Here is a 16416-nt window from a genome sequence, read left to right on the forward strand (position 1 = left end):
CAAACAGCAGATTTTGTGATGTTTTCAAACAGGTCTTGCAGTATTACTGTTAAAACCAAGGAAAGTTACTCTATGCCATTGTGCACAAAATGTATCATTACCCTATTTGCTCATATTTACATATATGGGGAGGCCTGAAATGAAGCGATTTTCTTACACCATAGTAAAATATAAGAATCCCAGCTCCTACTTCAAGTCACCTTATTTTGTTAGAATAAAAGGAAAAACAACAAAACAGCAAGAAAAAACTGTGTTTTTCCTCCATCCTAGTAAGAATTTCCAATTAAGACAGTGTGGGAGAATGGTTAAGCGAGAGAGGGCATGATCTCTTAGAAGTGAGCAATCCTGCCTTCATGATGAAGGGAGGATCCCATGGCTATGTGAACTGTCCTTGAGCATTCCTAAACCATTACAGAAGGGGAAGGCAAGTAGTGGTAAACAAGTAAAGGAGGGGGCTGACAAGCCCCTCCACGTGAACAGCAACTTTGCACCAATCGTGTATTCGCTTTAGGCGCGTGAACAGACTGTAAACCAATCATACAGCTATTGCTAGTGCATGCTTATTGCTTGTCTATATATACTGTGTGTAAGCTCTAATAAAGGGAGAATGACCATACTCATATTGAGACTCATCGTTACTCCGGGTCCGTCCCCCCACTCCGACATCTGGTAGCAGAGGATGGTTTACTTCCGTGACTACCGACAAGACAGAACCTCACTTAGTTATAGATGTTCTTTGCCATTAACTTACATGAAGAGAAAACATGGGCACAGTCAGGTGCATCCGCTTGGTAAGTAAAACCAACATACATATAGTACATATGTACTAWAWASATATAGTATTATACTACATATATATAGTACTATGTAGTAGTACTATGTAGTATTGCTATGTACTATATATAGTACTATGTAGTATTACTATGTAGTATTATTACAGTAGTACTATGTAGTACTACAGTACTACATACATATAGTACTAAAACGTTCTTCTGAATTCTCTAGTGGCTTAGATATTTAATGATATTATCCAGTTCCAGTGCTTTAAGAGAGTGCTCAGTCTAGTTTAGACAGAGTTTAGTCTCCATAGGTTTCCCATATGATAAATGTAGGGCCTTATTCTCAGTAACTCCTTGGAAGAAGTCACTTCACACCATTCTTGTGCAGATGAAGATTCTGACCTTGGTACTGAGGTTTAGTTGTCTAAACGAGATGTTAACACCCCTTTGGTATTCTGGCCACCTGAACTGCAAAAGGATACAAAACAGACAAAGACTTTACTGCTATAGTATGCAATGCTGCTGGTTAAATTGGAGAAATGATTTACCGTGTCTCCGAATAATTTTTTATATTCAAAACAGAAAGTGATTGTTGTTCTAGATACTGAATTTACATCTTTGGATTGCATAGCAAATGTGATAGTATAATCATGTTGTCATTTACAGCTTTCTTCTACTTCTGGTGATTTCAATAAGTGTAACTTACAGAACCTTGTGCAGCTTGTGCTAAAAAGCTTGTGTGTTGGTGTATTTTTTAATATTTTTTCCTCTGTGTATTTAGTGTCATTTCTACTTGATGAGATAGARAACCAAACCATGGTATAAACACCAGGCTTTCTACAAATTATTTCAATAGCCTCTGAGTGAATAAGATATTTATCTCTCTCTCAAAGCTTTGCAATCAGATACAAATATTTGTTGCCATTTGGTTAAGACATTCTCAATCACTTTCTTTAGACTGGGCTTTGGCAAGGCAAGACTTCAGGCTTCCCATAATGTCACTAGTATTTGATTGCAGCATCTGCATACTTCATTCCTGTAGGCTAAAAATAGTGTCAACATTGTCTTGAAAGTAAAGTGGCAAAATTTATTTACTTGAAACTTTTTTGACTAGTAAGTGGAATTTAGTTGAAAGCAAAACTTATATTTTTGACCGAAAAATTGTTAGAAAACTTGCTTGGTTACCTAATGCCGCTGACTCATTACAGAATAATTAATAAATAAAAAAGATTTCTGAGATATTGGAGGGTTTATTTGGAGCTAATTACCGAATGTTGAAATATTATTTGTTTTGATTTACTAAGGCATCTTTTTTTCTGGGGTGGCGTTGGGAAGGAGGGGATTGGTTTTGTTCCACATCAGAATGAGAACAACATTACTGGCAAATGCCAATGGTTGTTTTGTGTTATGTAGCTTCTTTATTTCCTTTAAAAAAGAACTAAAATAAAACAAAGCACGCAGATACAAAACAAAGGCCTAGGTTTTGGAATAAACAAGTATCTTCAGTTCCTTCATGATTTTGGCATGCTGCTTCTTGTTTGCACTGTTTAAGTTTTCTGAGGTTGAATGCATGAGTTTTTTTGACAGCTGCCTTTTACTGTGCCTGATTTTCTGTCACTGAGACAACAAAGACACCAGATTATTTTTTCTTCTTCTAAGGTAAACAAAAGCCTGATGGTTTTATTGCCTATTTAAATTTGTTCTCCTTACTGCAAGGAAGTTCCAGATGCTTTGAATTTCTCAGACTGTGTCCCCTTCTTCGGCCAAAATCTGGATCTTTCTCCAGAGGACCTTTTTTGACAATGTTCACTTCATGTCTTTCGGATTCCCCAAGCAGTTTCTTCCTTAGTTATTAGGATCTTTGCACAAATCAATAGATCAAGGCTCAGGCACTCCTGCCCTAATTAGTGCCAATCATTGAGGAGGTGCTAACTGAAAGATAGCTGTCCATAATAGCTTCATTATAAGAAACAGTTGCTTATGTGCTTCTCAGACACCTACTTTACTTTTCCATTAAGATTATTCTGCTTTTTTGTTAACTTACAACAGTGATCGCTCCACAGTTTTCAGCATTTTTCCATCTGGATTTTTCACTAGGTTGTTCTCAGCTGGGAAACCCAAAACAAGGTGTTATGTTTTCTTTTGAAAGTGGTAACCTAACCACATCCCCACCTGTAACCTCCTTCCCATTTCCTTCCACCCCAAAAAGAAGTTTTGCTCACAGGTATTACTCAAGAATACAACATTAATGAGCTCTCTTGTGAGATTCTCAGAGTTATTTTGATTTAAGAGGAAACCAAGCTCCAGCAAGGGCGAGTTTGGAGTCCACAGTAAAACTCTTTGTAAATAGTGCAGTATAGAACTCTACCTGTTCTGAAAATGACATTCCCTGGACACTGCTCATCAGTTTCTGAAGCATCTTTTTGACATAATTTGTATCAATCTGTCAGAAGAACATTCTGTAAACAGACTTCTTTTCCACAGTATCGTTTTAGATTAGCATTGCTTCTCTTGAGAAAACTGCATTCAGAAGTTCCTGCTGTTATCAGAGAGCTCATTTCATAGGAATAGACACATGGGAGACTGCTGCTTCTTGCTGTTAAAATTAATTCAAGATTTCTGTTCAATTTCAGGAAGTGAGAGAGGAGCATGTAAACTGCAAAGGCTCAGAATGGTCACTCTTAGCCTTGGAGCCCTGGCACTGTATTGGCATCTAAATATTGAAGTGTAATAATTATAAAGAAAAATCTTCAGTAGAAGTTTTCATAAGGTAGTTTCACATTGTTATGGGAGTTGTAGAGGATTGTTAACATGACAATGAACACCCCAGAAATGATGTATATGAGCTAGCGTACATGAAAATACCTTTAAGCCACTTCAAGTAACTTTAGGGTCATATAGCTATAGCATTTGTGTGAAATGCTGAATGTTTCTTATTCAGAGACAATAACACTAATGTATGTATTACATGGTATTTGAACAGCCAGTGTTTTTAACATGAGGAAGGTCTGGATACTGCTTTTCGGGTATCTTGCATGTGGGAATGAAAACTGTATACAAAAGCTATGTGTTGTTACTATGTGCAGGGCCAGATGCATCTGTGATAGTGATGGGCTGGAAGCTGAGAATGCTCCATCACCCAGTGTAAGTGCTACACTAGGCAGATGGCGCTGAAGGAAGGACGACTGCTGTCCCTTTTGCCATCTCATTAAACACAGACCTGTGTCTGGGCCTATTTTGAGGTTAGATCACTTTTGTACAGATGATGAATAGTGTTGTAAGGTSCCCCACTGCTGCCAGAGGAGAATTAGTACATTTATGATATGTGTGCCTTGCTGGAGTCTCTAGTATTCAGAGGGTACAGCTTGTTCTCAGTTTCTTCCATGGCCTATTTCAGGGGTTGCAAATGCAATTTTTTCTCCTTCATTCTTTCCATGAATAATGACTAGGAGTTCCCTGTGCTCAGTGTGTGGACAGTAAGTAGTTTCAACCGGCCTTGCATGGTCTAAACAAGACAAAAGGGAAAGGCCATGAAGCTTTTCAATTGTGTCCTCAGATCCCTTTATATTTCTGAGTTAAAAATATGTTCTTTATTTACTGTTAACTTTCTTTCCTGTATTGAATATGCTGTACCACGGGGTTTTTCCCATGGTCACTTCCAATGGGGAAATAAATTTCCACAGATTCTATGCATTTCAAGTGATAAGATGAAACTTTCTCAACAGTAGTTAAATAGTTCTTCAACCCTAAATCATCACATTGTAAAGAAATCTAGTCCTTCATTTCCAGTATTCTTGTCATCAGAATATTTTCCAGCCCCCTGGGCTACCACTCCATAATCAACATTGTCTCATAGGAAGAATGGAGCATTAAGTTTCAATGAGACAGGAAAATGGTATTTTAAAGACATTTCACACTGGATTCAGAATATGTAGCTTGCTTTCTTTCCCTCTGGTGTGTAGTAATAACAGCCAGTTAGTCTAGTCCCTATATTCTTCAACTACTTCTATTTGCAAATCCATAACATCTGCCTACTCAGATATATTGCAACATCAGCATCTGTACCTATGTTGAGGACAAATATCCRAAGAGCTATCCGCTGCAGGAGTTTACAGACAGGCTCAGCAGGCATGGTACTTAATAATGGCATATGTAGGACACTAACGCCAAAAAATATTATACAATGGTGCAAATCTTGTATGATCAGCACCTATTGTGAGTAGGTGACACGGCTAGTGGTAAGAACAGCTGTAAAAAAACATCTTTTAACTCCTTATTTCATTCTTATTTCAAGCAAGCGATAACAAAAGGTATAGGCGGGATCAGATATGCAGATGTCTGACAAGGATGTGACTCCTGTCTTTGAAAATGCTTCTTTTCGTGAGGACTGTTGATCTGCAAACCTTTTTCCTCAGCTGTGCTGTTGGGGTTAAATCAAGATCCCACAGTCTTAGATCATGAGTTGAGCATGTAAGAACTCAATATGTTAGTCCGAATTATAGCTGTCCCATCCATAGGACCAGGCGAAGTGTAAACTATCAGAACAGTCTGAAAAAAACAGCAAATTAAGTATAGCTGCATTACACAAATGGCCCTTGTGCCTTGTAGATGAACTTAAATTTTTTACCTACTTTATTGGAGAAATTATAAAATATGTTTCCTGTGGAGGCAGGAATTTTGCTCTCCAGTGTGCACTGCAGAAAATAACCATTTATGTTTCTAACCAAACAACAGCTGAATTTTTTTCAGGGATGAAGGCTTCAGTTCTGCCAAGTAAACAAGCACCTTTAATTCCCATTGAGAAACTTCTGAATGACATTGTACATTGTTATACCATGCTGGTGACTCATCAGTTGCAGTGTGTCTTCACTGCTAGTTTCTTCTTTTTTTTATTTTATTTTTCCATCAGTGCTGTTTTATTTGCAGCATTTCAATACATATAAAACTGCACACTGGCATGTACATATTTGACCATTGCAATATAGTTTTTTCAGTTAAGTCAGTACTACGTGCAGTCAGTCCTTGCACAATAATAGCACAAATGAATCTGGTGAAATAAAAAGTAATAATCTTCACTGATTATTTTTTTTTGTCAAAATTAACACAGCTTTAAAAGTAAGAAAAAAAATGTTACATTGCAACCTTGCTTCAACTTTATATATTGCATTTAAATAGTTATTATGCATACTGTATGTGTAACACCAGGTAAATAAATAGAAAGTGGTAAATGACAAAAAAGTGAAAAGAGATATTCTAGACTACTTAAAATTTCCTTCTGAAGAAGAGATATAGATATCTGCTTCTCCTAATGAAGTTTAATTTTGAAGAACTTTAAAGTTATCTTTGCAAAATGTTTCCCAGCTTTATTCTCTATGAACAGGTTTTTTTATTTACAAAACATTTTTAAAATTAAAATGACATAAATACTAAGTGTAGAAGATAGTTCGCAGAAACTCATTCATATTGTCTATTACCTCTTTTGTCTTGGTGCTTTGTGACTTTGAATAACGTAGRTCCTGAAGTTGGGATATATGTCCAGTTGCCTTAGATCATCCAGATACTTTACGCTTGTGATGATTGTTTTACTTGAACGGTCCTCTGTGCTAATAAGTTAGCAGTAACAGAGTTGCTATTAAGCGTGTGCATCTGTGTCTCCCCGGAATCCAATTCACTATCAGCTCCCTTCAAATTAGTGCTTTTTTTGGCTGGGGGCTTTTGCAGTCCCCTCACTCCTCTTGGGTGTGATACTCTCTGGCTTTTTGGTCTGCATTGCCCTAGGAATAGGTACTGTCTGGGTTTTTTTTGTTTTTGTTCTTCATAAAGAAAGCTGTAGTGCTGATGTGGTGTATTAATGGCACTGAAGAGTGGGTTTGAGATCATTAAGCACCGAGTTTCTTAAATGACTTTTTTTTTTCCCCCTTAAATGACTTACTACCTGTGCGTATCAACTAGACTGTGAGGTGGTTTTGCATCCAACTGCTCAAGTTTCATGTCAATATCTCCTGCTAAACTGCAATACAGTTTTAACTCTTTTTATAACTATAAATATTGTGTGACATGAAGCATTTTCACTATCAGACTAAATATTATTGTGAATCCAGAGCAAAAGGTTGATTTCTCAGCTCTTTAATTCAGAACTTTTGTACATAGTGAGAATTCATTTTGGCACCACAGATTAGTTGGGAGCTGTGGCAGCTTGGCCCTCAAGCTGAGTCCATCCTTAGGGCTAGGTACTTCAAATATTATTTTGTACTCTGAATTAGTAAATGTTATCCAATTATATATTTCACTGAGAATTAAATAAATGTCATCCTTCATATGAAATTACTTAACCAGTTAAACCAACTGTACAGCTTATAATGATGGGTCCTTTGTTCATCAATCCATGCTTGTGGTCTATTATACAACAGTTCTACCTTTTGCAGTACTACTGCAAATTCATTGAAATATAAAATGCCTTTTAATGAAGAGTGGGGAGAGGTACTAGTAAACAGCTATTTCTGACTCACCTAGGTCTGAACAAGTCTTAGCCTCGCATTATTGACTCAATTATCTTCACTGAGATTTTCAAGAGGAATTTCAATATTTGGAAGTGTGTGCGCTATAAAATCATTTTGGTCTCAATCACAGTGAAAGCATAGTAGCTGGTAAACAAGCTTGAACTCTAATTAAAGTCTCTCACATCTAAATGTGCTGACATAAAGCTTAATATTTTCATATACTATTTTAATCATTCAATTAACTATTCTTAACAACTATCAATATGTTCATGTTCTCTGTAGCACTAGCTTAAGTGAATCTAGAATGAGACTTCTCCTGTTAAGTTGCCTATACAGGAACTGTGAAATCAAACCTAAATGTAGTGATTCCTTTTATCTGGAAGAATTTGGGGCTGGTCTCCATTCTACAGAGTAGCTATGTGAATCATTTGTTTAAGTAATGTAAATTCCTTTATTGCTTGAGATTTTTTTCTTTTGTAGGCTTTTATTATTATTTCAATCATAAATAACTAAAATACTTAAAATTAGAATGGTATTTGGTTGTGATCAGTTACATGAGAAGTCATGTAGATGTTCCCTTCACTGATAAAGTTGATGAAGACTTGCAGAAACCATCTGGGCTTTGATTGAAAAGAACAGTTACAAGAGTTAGGGAAATACTACTGTGAGACTTATAGCAGACAGCTAGCATATTAGAGAAAGAACTCTTGTCATTTTTCTCTAAATAAGTTGACAGATTTAGCAAGGGAGTGCTGAGTTTAAATGTAACATCATCTCATTACAGTCAGATAAATTGTGTGAGTTAATTATGAAGGAGAGAATTGCAGAGTAGACTTTTCCTTTAATTATCTCAATTCTGAAACTCTGTTGTTGGAAGTTTAACAATCCTGTCCTTTGGTATTACATGGTATATTGTGTGATATAAATCTCTGTGTCTTGTGTTATAATCTTCAGATATCAATATAGTCTTTGAAAAAGCCAATAGTGTTTAAGTCTGTGACTGAAGACGTGGTTAGCATGATTCTGGTTCAGCTTGTTTAATTGTGCCTGAGTTTGTGCTCTGTGTCCAGTGAAAGTTTCAGGAAACCATGCGAGTCTTCTGCTGATGATCAATGTCCTATCCAMTCCAATATGTACTGCTTCCAAAGCAAATGCAGGCATGACAGCTTCTAATATCACTCTTTCTACAAACATTCAAGTGAAAAGAGTCATTCAATCTTCACAGAAAATGAATGCAAAGGAAAAGAAGCATAGTTGAAACAAATTTGTTTTTAAATTCTGGTGGATACATGYGGAATACTTCTGCTGTATTCATCCATTTCTGCTGTATTGCTGCTAAAGGAAAAACTTTATCAAATGTTGGATTTCTTTGTCTAGGCTTCTTGTCTCTTCTTTAAAAGAATTTTTAAAAGCAGCCTTTATACATCACATGTATGCTTGAACATACAAGCTTTTTTTATTCAGAGTTAACATTTAAGTACACAACTTGGATATTTTGATTTATTTTGCACAGTTTTACCGTACTTGTAACTTCCGAGTTGAAGAGCGTTATTCAAGATTTTGGGAAGATCTATTATTTCAGGTGGTCTGGAGATCTGCAGAAGTTCCACTCTGTTGTTTGCAAATGACCTGCACTCCTATGCAGTCAGAAAAGCTCAAAATTACGTCTTTCTCAACAAAACTTGAATTTCAGCCAGGTTTTAGTTCTTATCTAGAAACACTTTTATTTTCCTACCAGTGTGGCCACAAAATTGTGTTATATCTGGAAATCTAATGACTTTAAAATATGCCATATTTCTGTAATCTAGTACTGCCCCATTTCAACTTTCATTTAGAAGCTGATCAGCAAGTACAATCAGCCTGAGTGAATTAATTTAATATTTATGCTGATGTGCTGGAAGTGCAAAGTGAAACTCAACCTCTTTATTATTATGGAAAAGAAGTGATCTACATATAATCACATATCAAAAATATACAAACTGATAGATTTATATTGCTCACTTCAACATTCCTACTGTAAATTCAAAATAAGAAAAAAGGTGTTGGCTTCTAGTCTATAAATTTCAAACAATTTATTCTAAATAAAATTTCATTCTTCTTGCTCTGGATTTTAAGATCTCAGTAATCATCACTGAAGAGTGTTGAATTAAATAACTGAGTTTTTCTCTGTCATCACTGAAACCTGAACAGTTTGTGGAATATGCTATGGTGCTATATGTGCACAATAAAAGTAACTGTTATTAAAGATTCCAAGTTAGAGAAATAAATTATATAAATAAACATGCTTTGAACCAGAATACTTTAAGATGTGTTTGAAAAGAAGTTTTCCTTTGTGTATTAGGTAAATGTTAATTATCACCTAATAAATATTTCTTAAGGATGTGATGAAAACAGAGATGACTACCAGACAAAATTATGTTGCTTGATCTTTAAATGTTGCAAGGAATTGCTTGAATAAATGATTTACATATTTCCTTTAGTCTACTAGTTTGGGATTATAGCTGCMTCACTTATTATTTTATTTGACCATTTGAAGCTCAAGAAATACAGAAATCATAATCTTGATTTTATTTTCCTGAAGCTAATGCTTTACTGTTGTCCTCCAAAAGTGCAGCAAAATCAGGCTCACAAGCCTTATCAGACATTTGCTAATGTTAACGGAAAAAATGTCTCTGATTCTAGCAGGCATTGGACTGGACTTTTAGAAGTAACTTTTTTTCCTGTTGTGAATGTTAAAGTCACCAAAAGTGACATAGTTTTATTTTGATGTAAATGACAGTAGAGTTTGGCCACCTTAAATGTTTCATAAAATCATGATATACTTGGTAAGCTCCACTGTATTCTTGTTCATAATAATATTCAAGCACTCCTACACTCAGATAGCATCCTCCCTACCCTTTTTGTCCTTTCAGTTTTCCATACTCTGCTTCATGTAATTCAAAACAATTAGATTAAAAAGAAGAATGTCTTTGCATTGCATAATTAATCTTAAACAATAAGAAACCCAGGAGTAAATTAATTTGATAGCTACAGATGCATTTGGGATGCATGACCTGCAGGTCTTACACTGCAACACCATCATTAAACTGCAGTGCAAGCATATGATTTTAATTCTCTTAGTAGTGTGGGAATTTAGTTTTGTGTTGACAGAGGGAGCAGCATGTCAATGCATGACTGGTAATGATACTTATTCCCTGGTTAGGCAAATAAAAATGACAGGCTAAGTCAAGCACTGCACTGAACTAAAATACATTTTTAAAATAGGTATTTGATAAGTGAGAAAAATCTRTTTTAATTTAACAATCACTTATTGAAAGACTTTAATTAGATATGAGCAAAAGGTAATGAAGCAAAGTCTTGAGAGCAAATTAATCATTTAATAAACCTCGGCACTGTCTTAAAATTATTGAAATTTTAGCAACATCAGCCATAGTATTTTATCCCTTGGGTGAATAAAGAGTAATGTAGTTGATGAAATTTCATGGATGTAGAACTCTTGTGACAGTTAAAGCTGAATCAGACTTATTTTTGCTATATTTTAGTTTATGCATTCTGCTCCTCCCCTCCCCATTCATGAATAATATATCCTTGTATGGGGATTAGGCATACCAACCTGAATTTTTCATTTAAAATTATTCATTTTTGTCTAAAATGTATAAATATTTATCAAGGGATGTTGGGTTAGTTAATAGTATTTTCCCTTAACACACGCACATGCATTCACATGCACACAGTTATGAAAAATAAGAAGTGTCTGTCTTGGGACTAGACTGCTCCTAAGTTCCCATTGGCAAGCTGTAGGGTAAACCTGCCTTAATGAGCAATAGTCAAAAAGTAGTTCTTCTTCCCTCAATATGAAGTGTAGACAGAGTCCTGYCACAAAACTGCATTTTTTTCCCCCTTGAAGACAAGGAACCACAGACAAAATACAATATGAGGGCTTTTATGTAACATCTGGAAAGCATCCCTATGCTAATTTGAAAAACCCTATAATGCTAGAACTGCTAACATAAGCTGAGGATGAGAATTTAAGGCAGAAAACCTTCAAAGACATTTCCATAAGGGTGGAAATGAGCTATTGGCCTGCAAACTTTGCTTAAAGGTTTGAATTCAGATGAGAACCTCCCATTTTATTGGTTGGTGTCCAAATGTTTTCATATCAAAATACCAGTTTTAATACTTCTTAGTTACATCCTAAACACATTGTAGAAGTAAAAAAAAAAAAAAAAAAAAATGCATTAAGGTGCCACAGTGCAGGGAATCTTTGATATGTCTGTTTCTATATGAAAGAGTTATGATGGGGCTCTGAAAGATATCTGATAGTATTTTTTGAATGAAATCTCCTCCTTAAAAAAAAAAAAAAAAAAAATGAGAGAGAGAAGAAGAAAGAAAAAAGCAGAAGGCAAATGATTCCACATGGCCCCAGAGTGTGCCTCAACTCTATTTCTAAGGATTTCTTTGAAGGATTATATACAAGAAATAAGTCTGGTTGTTGATAAAGGTGAGCTTTAGCCTATTGAGAGCATAGGGAGATTAACTATTTTTAAGATACAGCTGTGTCTGTTCTGACTGTAGAGGAATCTGAGTGACAGCGTAATTTAGCACCTGTGAATCTTCTCCAAAACATCCATGTTCATCACCACTCTCTGTGCAGGTGGTGGTTTTGATGTGCTAATTTATATCTGCTAAGCAGCTCTGAGGCAGTGATCTTAAATTACTGCATGAGGATATGATAAGGTGTGCTGTACATAGCCATGAGGAACCACTGAATGAAGGTGCTCTTTAGGCTAAAAGACTTGATTTCAGTTCAGACTAATGGTCTAGGTTGCAGTCTTGTTTGCAGGCACCTGACACATTTTAAAATGCATGCCCAGTTGTGCCTGCCTATAAAGCTAAAGAAAGCAGTTCATCAAACGATGTAGAGTTCAGACTGTAATTCATGTTTTACTTTTGTGTTCTTCTACAGATAGTAACTTCATCCTTGCAAATGCTCAGGTGGCAAAGGGGTTCCCTATAGTTTACTGCTCAGATGGCTTCTGTGAGCTTGCTGGATTTGCACGAACTGAAGTCATGCAGAAGAGCTGCAGTTGTAAATTTTTACTCGGTGCTGAAACAAATGAGCAGATGATTCTTCAAATTGAGAAGTCATTGGAGGAAAAGGTAGAATTCAAAGGAGAAATCATGTTCTATAAGAAGAATGGTAAGTTTTTCTTTCTTCAGTTTTCTTTTAGCTCCAAAGTATGAAACTTAACGTTAACCTGTATAAAACACAATATGCATGTAATGATTTTGTATGTCTATAATCAGATCTACAGGAATACATCTGAATAAGGACACATTCTTGCAGTACACATTGTGATTGTGTTTATATTTGTGTTAGTGATTTTATGTAACTAAAGTAACTTACGTGACAAGTTACAAAGCCACGTAGAAGAAGAAATTCAGAGTCCTAAATTGCATTATGAGGCATTGTATTTTCTGCACTCACTATGACACTGTATCTACTTCTTGTCATGCTGAAGTCTTGACTCCTATTGCTGATTTTCTAATTCAGAAATTAATATTCATCTTAAGATAGAAAATGGGTATGTAACATTTTCAGCCCCTTCATTAAAATGTTCAGAACTGACTGGTCTAAGCGACTCATTCTCCATAGCCACTATCTATAAACACATCAGTCACGATTTTCAAAATGGGTTAGTACTCTAATTTAAGTATGTACTGTCACATTAAAATTTTCTGAGCATTAAGCAACTTCATAGACTTCAGTAAATTTTGGGTTTCACTCTAAAAGCTTTCATTCTCACAGTGGGGCATTTACAAGGATGCTTACTTAGTAAAAGAGAAAGCGTACAGTGGAAGAAAGTAACCCATGGTGCACCCTCTTCAGTTTGTCATTTATATCAGGCTCCTTCAGTCTACGTACTAGGTAAGTGGGTTTTTTGCCATATTTCTTGTGGCCTTTGAACTGTGCCACCCATCACAGATGACACTGTGGGATACAAATAGGACTGCAACTCCCACAGTGCTCTAGGAGCCTTCCCACGTGCTTAATGATCCATAGGTGCCTGTTAAACATCACTTCTGTTTAAATGCATGATTTCTAGGTATGTGTTTAGGCTACGTATTTTCCTTATAGGTCCTATCTGTGTCTTTGCTACTGAAACATTTTCCTCTCGAATATTATTACTATTTTATTAAACACCTTTAAGGATTCTTTCATAAAAGTGACAGGAATATACTGTCAAGAAGATAGGCAGTCTTTTAGAGAGTTGGGAGAAGATGGCCCCTCTTTCTCTGACTAATACAAAAGAGAGAAAGATTGCCTAGTTGACTCGGTTCATGACTGCTGTTTTTCATAATATGAATTTTAAAGTTATTTGAAGATGCTGTTGAATGCTTCCTCCTCTTAGTTTTTTAGCATTTGAAAGAGACTCCAACAGTTTCTTGAACCTGTGTTTCAGGAAGGTTATTCAAAGAAAGTAGACAGGATTTACAAATCTGAAACTGAATGTGGGGAAAAAAAATTATCTTAATCCAGAAACATAAGGGCTGCTTTTCCCTAGTATTGTAGAGTGATGATTATACACAGTAAGAAAGATTTCAGTGTATGTAAATGTAAGAAGTAAAGCTACTATACTCATTTCACTGGCTTGGTCCTAAAGGATAAATTGTGGTTCCTTTGTGCTATGAAGGGGTGCTTCAAACCTGTAACAGGTATGATCAGTGCAGGCACAAAAAAATTGCAGGTCAATTTGCTTATCAATGAAACAGTTGAACCATAGATAAATAGGCAAAGGGAAATTGTTTAGGATAAAAGCATTCCCACAATCCATCCTACTTGCATCCTTTTGTATAATCTGAATAAAAGCCATTCCAAGATGTTTTCTCAGTATGAATAAATTTCCCTTACTGCCTATTATATTTTCCATTTTCATGTATTTCTGTACAAATGGGAAGCAGAAATGAATAAGTATTAAAATAACATGAGACTGTTCTGGAATAAAAGCAAAATTTTTCTTAAAAATAGTCTTGTTTTTTCAACATAGCTGCATAGTACAGACACCGAATTTGGTAAATCATTCATCCATTTTAGTTGAGTGTTTTTTCTGGAAAAAAAAAATTGAACTTATGATGCAGTTAGGCTTATTCAACATTGGCAGGAAAAAAAAGGGTGTCWGTGTCACAGACAAATGTTTTAAAAGCATTTTAAGGCAAAAGAACTTTCAGAATAATGGCCCCCAAATGACTGTATGGCTAACTTGAGGCTCCCCTGATACTGAAAGTAATTGTCAATTGGGCTGGTGCCAAAGTAAATGCCAAGAACATCGATGGGTGGGAGAAGAGTGATGAGCAAGGTCTGGTCATCATAGGGTAAAATTTCAATATCCTATTATCACTTTAGGATGTCTGTGTAACTGGGTATCTGGCTTTAGTCCTCTGTTTAGAGGTACAAACTTGCTCTGCAGGCTTAATTACAAGACTAAATGAACGTCAGTAACTTCAACATACGATCACAAATGCAAAGTCTCCTTAAGCAAAACACTTGAGGTCCTGCTGGAGAAAACCTAAGAGCAGTCAGCATAGAAGAGGTTACAACCCAAGACTGATGTTACAAGAACAACCCAGGGACTGTTTCAGAGTTTAAAAACTAAGATTAACATTTTAAATTCCCCTGAACGTTCTTAATACTGTTTTGCAGAAACTCAAACTAATCCCGATAGCTTTAAAACAGCCTAGACAGTTCTGTTTCTATGCCAGGAAAAGTTGCTCATTCTGTAATGTTTAAACAAAAATGCTATAGTAGGTTTGACTCCTCTAACTGATAGCCTTGACATACTCTCTATGCCAACTTGCTATGCTATCTAAAGAGCAGTGTCAGGGATACTTCTGAGCTGACAGAGTAGACTGCTACACTTTGTTGAAAACATCTGCAACTAATTTAGTTGTCGATTATGATAATGTAAATACAAAATAACCTTGCTGAATTCAAGTGGCTTGGGATTTATCAGTGCAGCTGAGAAGAGAACCCACTCCCTGGAACTTGTTTCTAGAGTGATCTGAAAACAGATGAACACTATGCTAAAGARCTACATTTAGAAAATCCCTTCTTTTTCTCCCTGCCAAACACTGAAGAAACTTATCAGCTGCAAGTATGTAAAGTTAAATAAGGTCTTCAGAAGTCCCCAAACTAAAGTACTAACAAGCAGCAGATTGGAGTTTTTTTCTTTTCTGTAGACAGCCTAAGAGGATGTGACAATAAGCCCTGTAATCACATACTCAGTCCAAAGTAAGCTCTTCATTTTCAATTGCTGGGAAGGTCTTACCTTAATTCTTACCAGAAACCATCAGAAACCATTCCCTATGTCTCAAATCAGTTTCTAGCCTTTAAAAGGGGGTCTGTTCTTACACCCACACCCCTGTGATCTGCAGTATCCCTACAAACTTCTTTTAGTTAAAAGGAAATTGGCCTCTTACCGTACATCTGCAACTTGCATGAAACATTGCATCATCAATGATGGCCACTGGTGACTAATGGACTTTTGAGAAGCTTCAGTGTGGTGTCCGCTGTGTCTGTTCCCCAGGCCAGCAATAGGGCTGTTTGCACAAGCATTTGTGGGCAATTAAAAATCCCCCCTGTCAGAGGAATGGAGCCGGAAGGTGCTGCTGGAACCACGATTATGAGTTGCCCTAGAGTTTGGCCATATGCTGAGCTGGCTTCATTCTGTGATAAGACTATTGGGACTCAAGGAACGCTTTGTTATCTTCTACCTGTAAACTGCTCTAAGCACTTAGGTGTGTGTTGGCTRTGTGTCTTATAGTTCTTGGCCTTAAAGGTTTTGGTAAGCTTTTGGTATTTTAGAAGATCGAGAAGGCATGCCATGGTTATTGGTTTGATATTGAAATAAAATTCATATCTCAGATATGTTTTYTTAATTCTTTAATTTCAAGAATCAGTGTAAAAAAAATCAAGGTATTCTGTCTGACCCTTCCCAACAGTGTTGGAGAATACATGTTTTAATAATTCTGTATTTTTATTTGGAAGAGAGCTCAGGAACAAGGTTCTATTTCAGGAGAGTGGAATATGAGTGGAGAAGGAATGAAAGTCAGAGTCTCTTGCAGAGTTACTGCATACC

General features: G+C 36.1%; 1 protein-coding gene across 1 annotated transcript in view; it reads left to right on the top strand.

Moving 5' to 3' along the window:
- KCNH8 (potassium voltage-gated channel subfamily H member 8) overlaps positions 1 to 16416 on the top strand; it is a 207236-nt gene that overhangs the window by 55363 nt on the left and 135457 nt on the right. Inside the window, exon 2 of the mRNA XM_026078147.1 lies at positions 12246 to 12479. Within this exon, the coding sequence (XP_025933932.1) occupies positions 12246 to 12479 (234 nt within the window). The remainder of the gene's footprint in view (positions 1 to 12245; positions 12480 to 16416) is intronic.

The sequence above is a fragment of the Apteryx rowi genome, unplaced genomic scaffold, assembly GCF_003343035.1.
Source record: "Apteryx rowi isolate R43461 unplaced genomic scaffold, aptRow1 scaffold_470, whole genome shotgun sequence".
Lineage (NCBI taxonomy): Eukaryota > Metazoa > Chordata > Aves > Apterygiformes > Apterygidae > Apteryx > Apteryx rowi.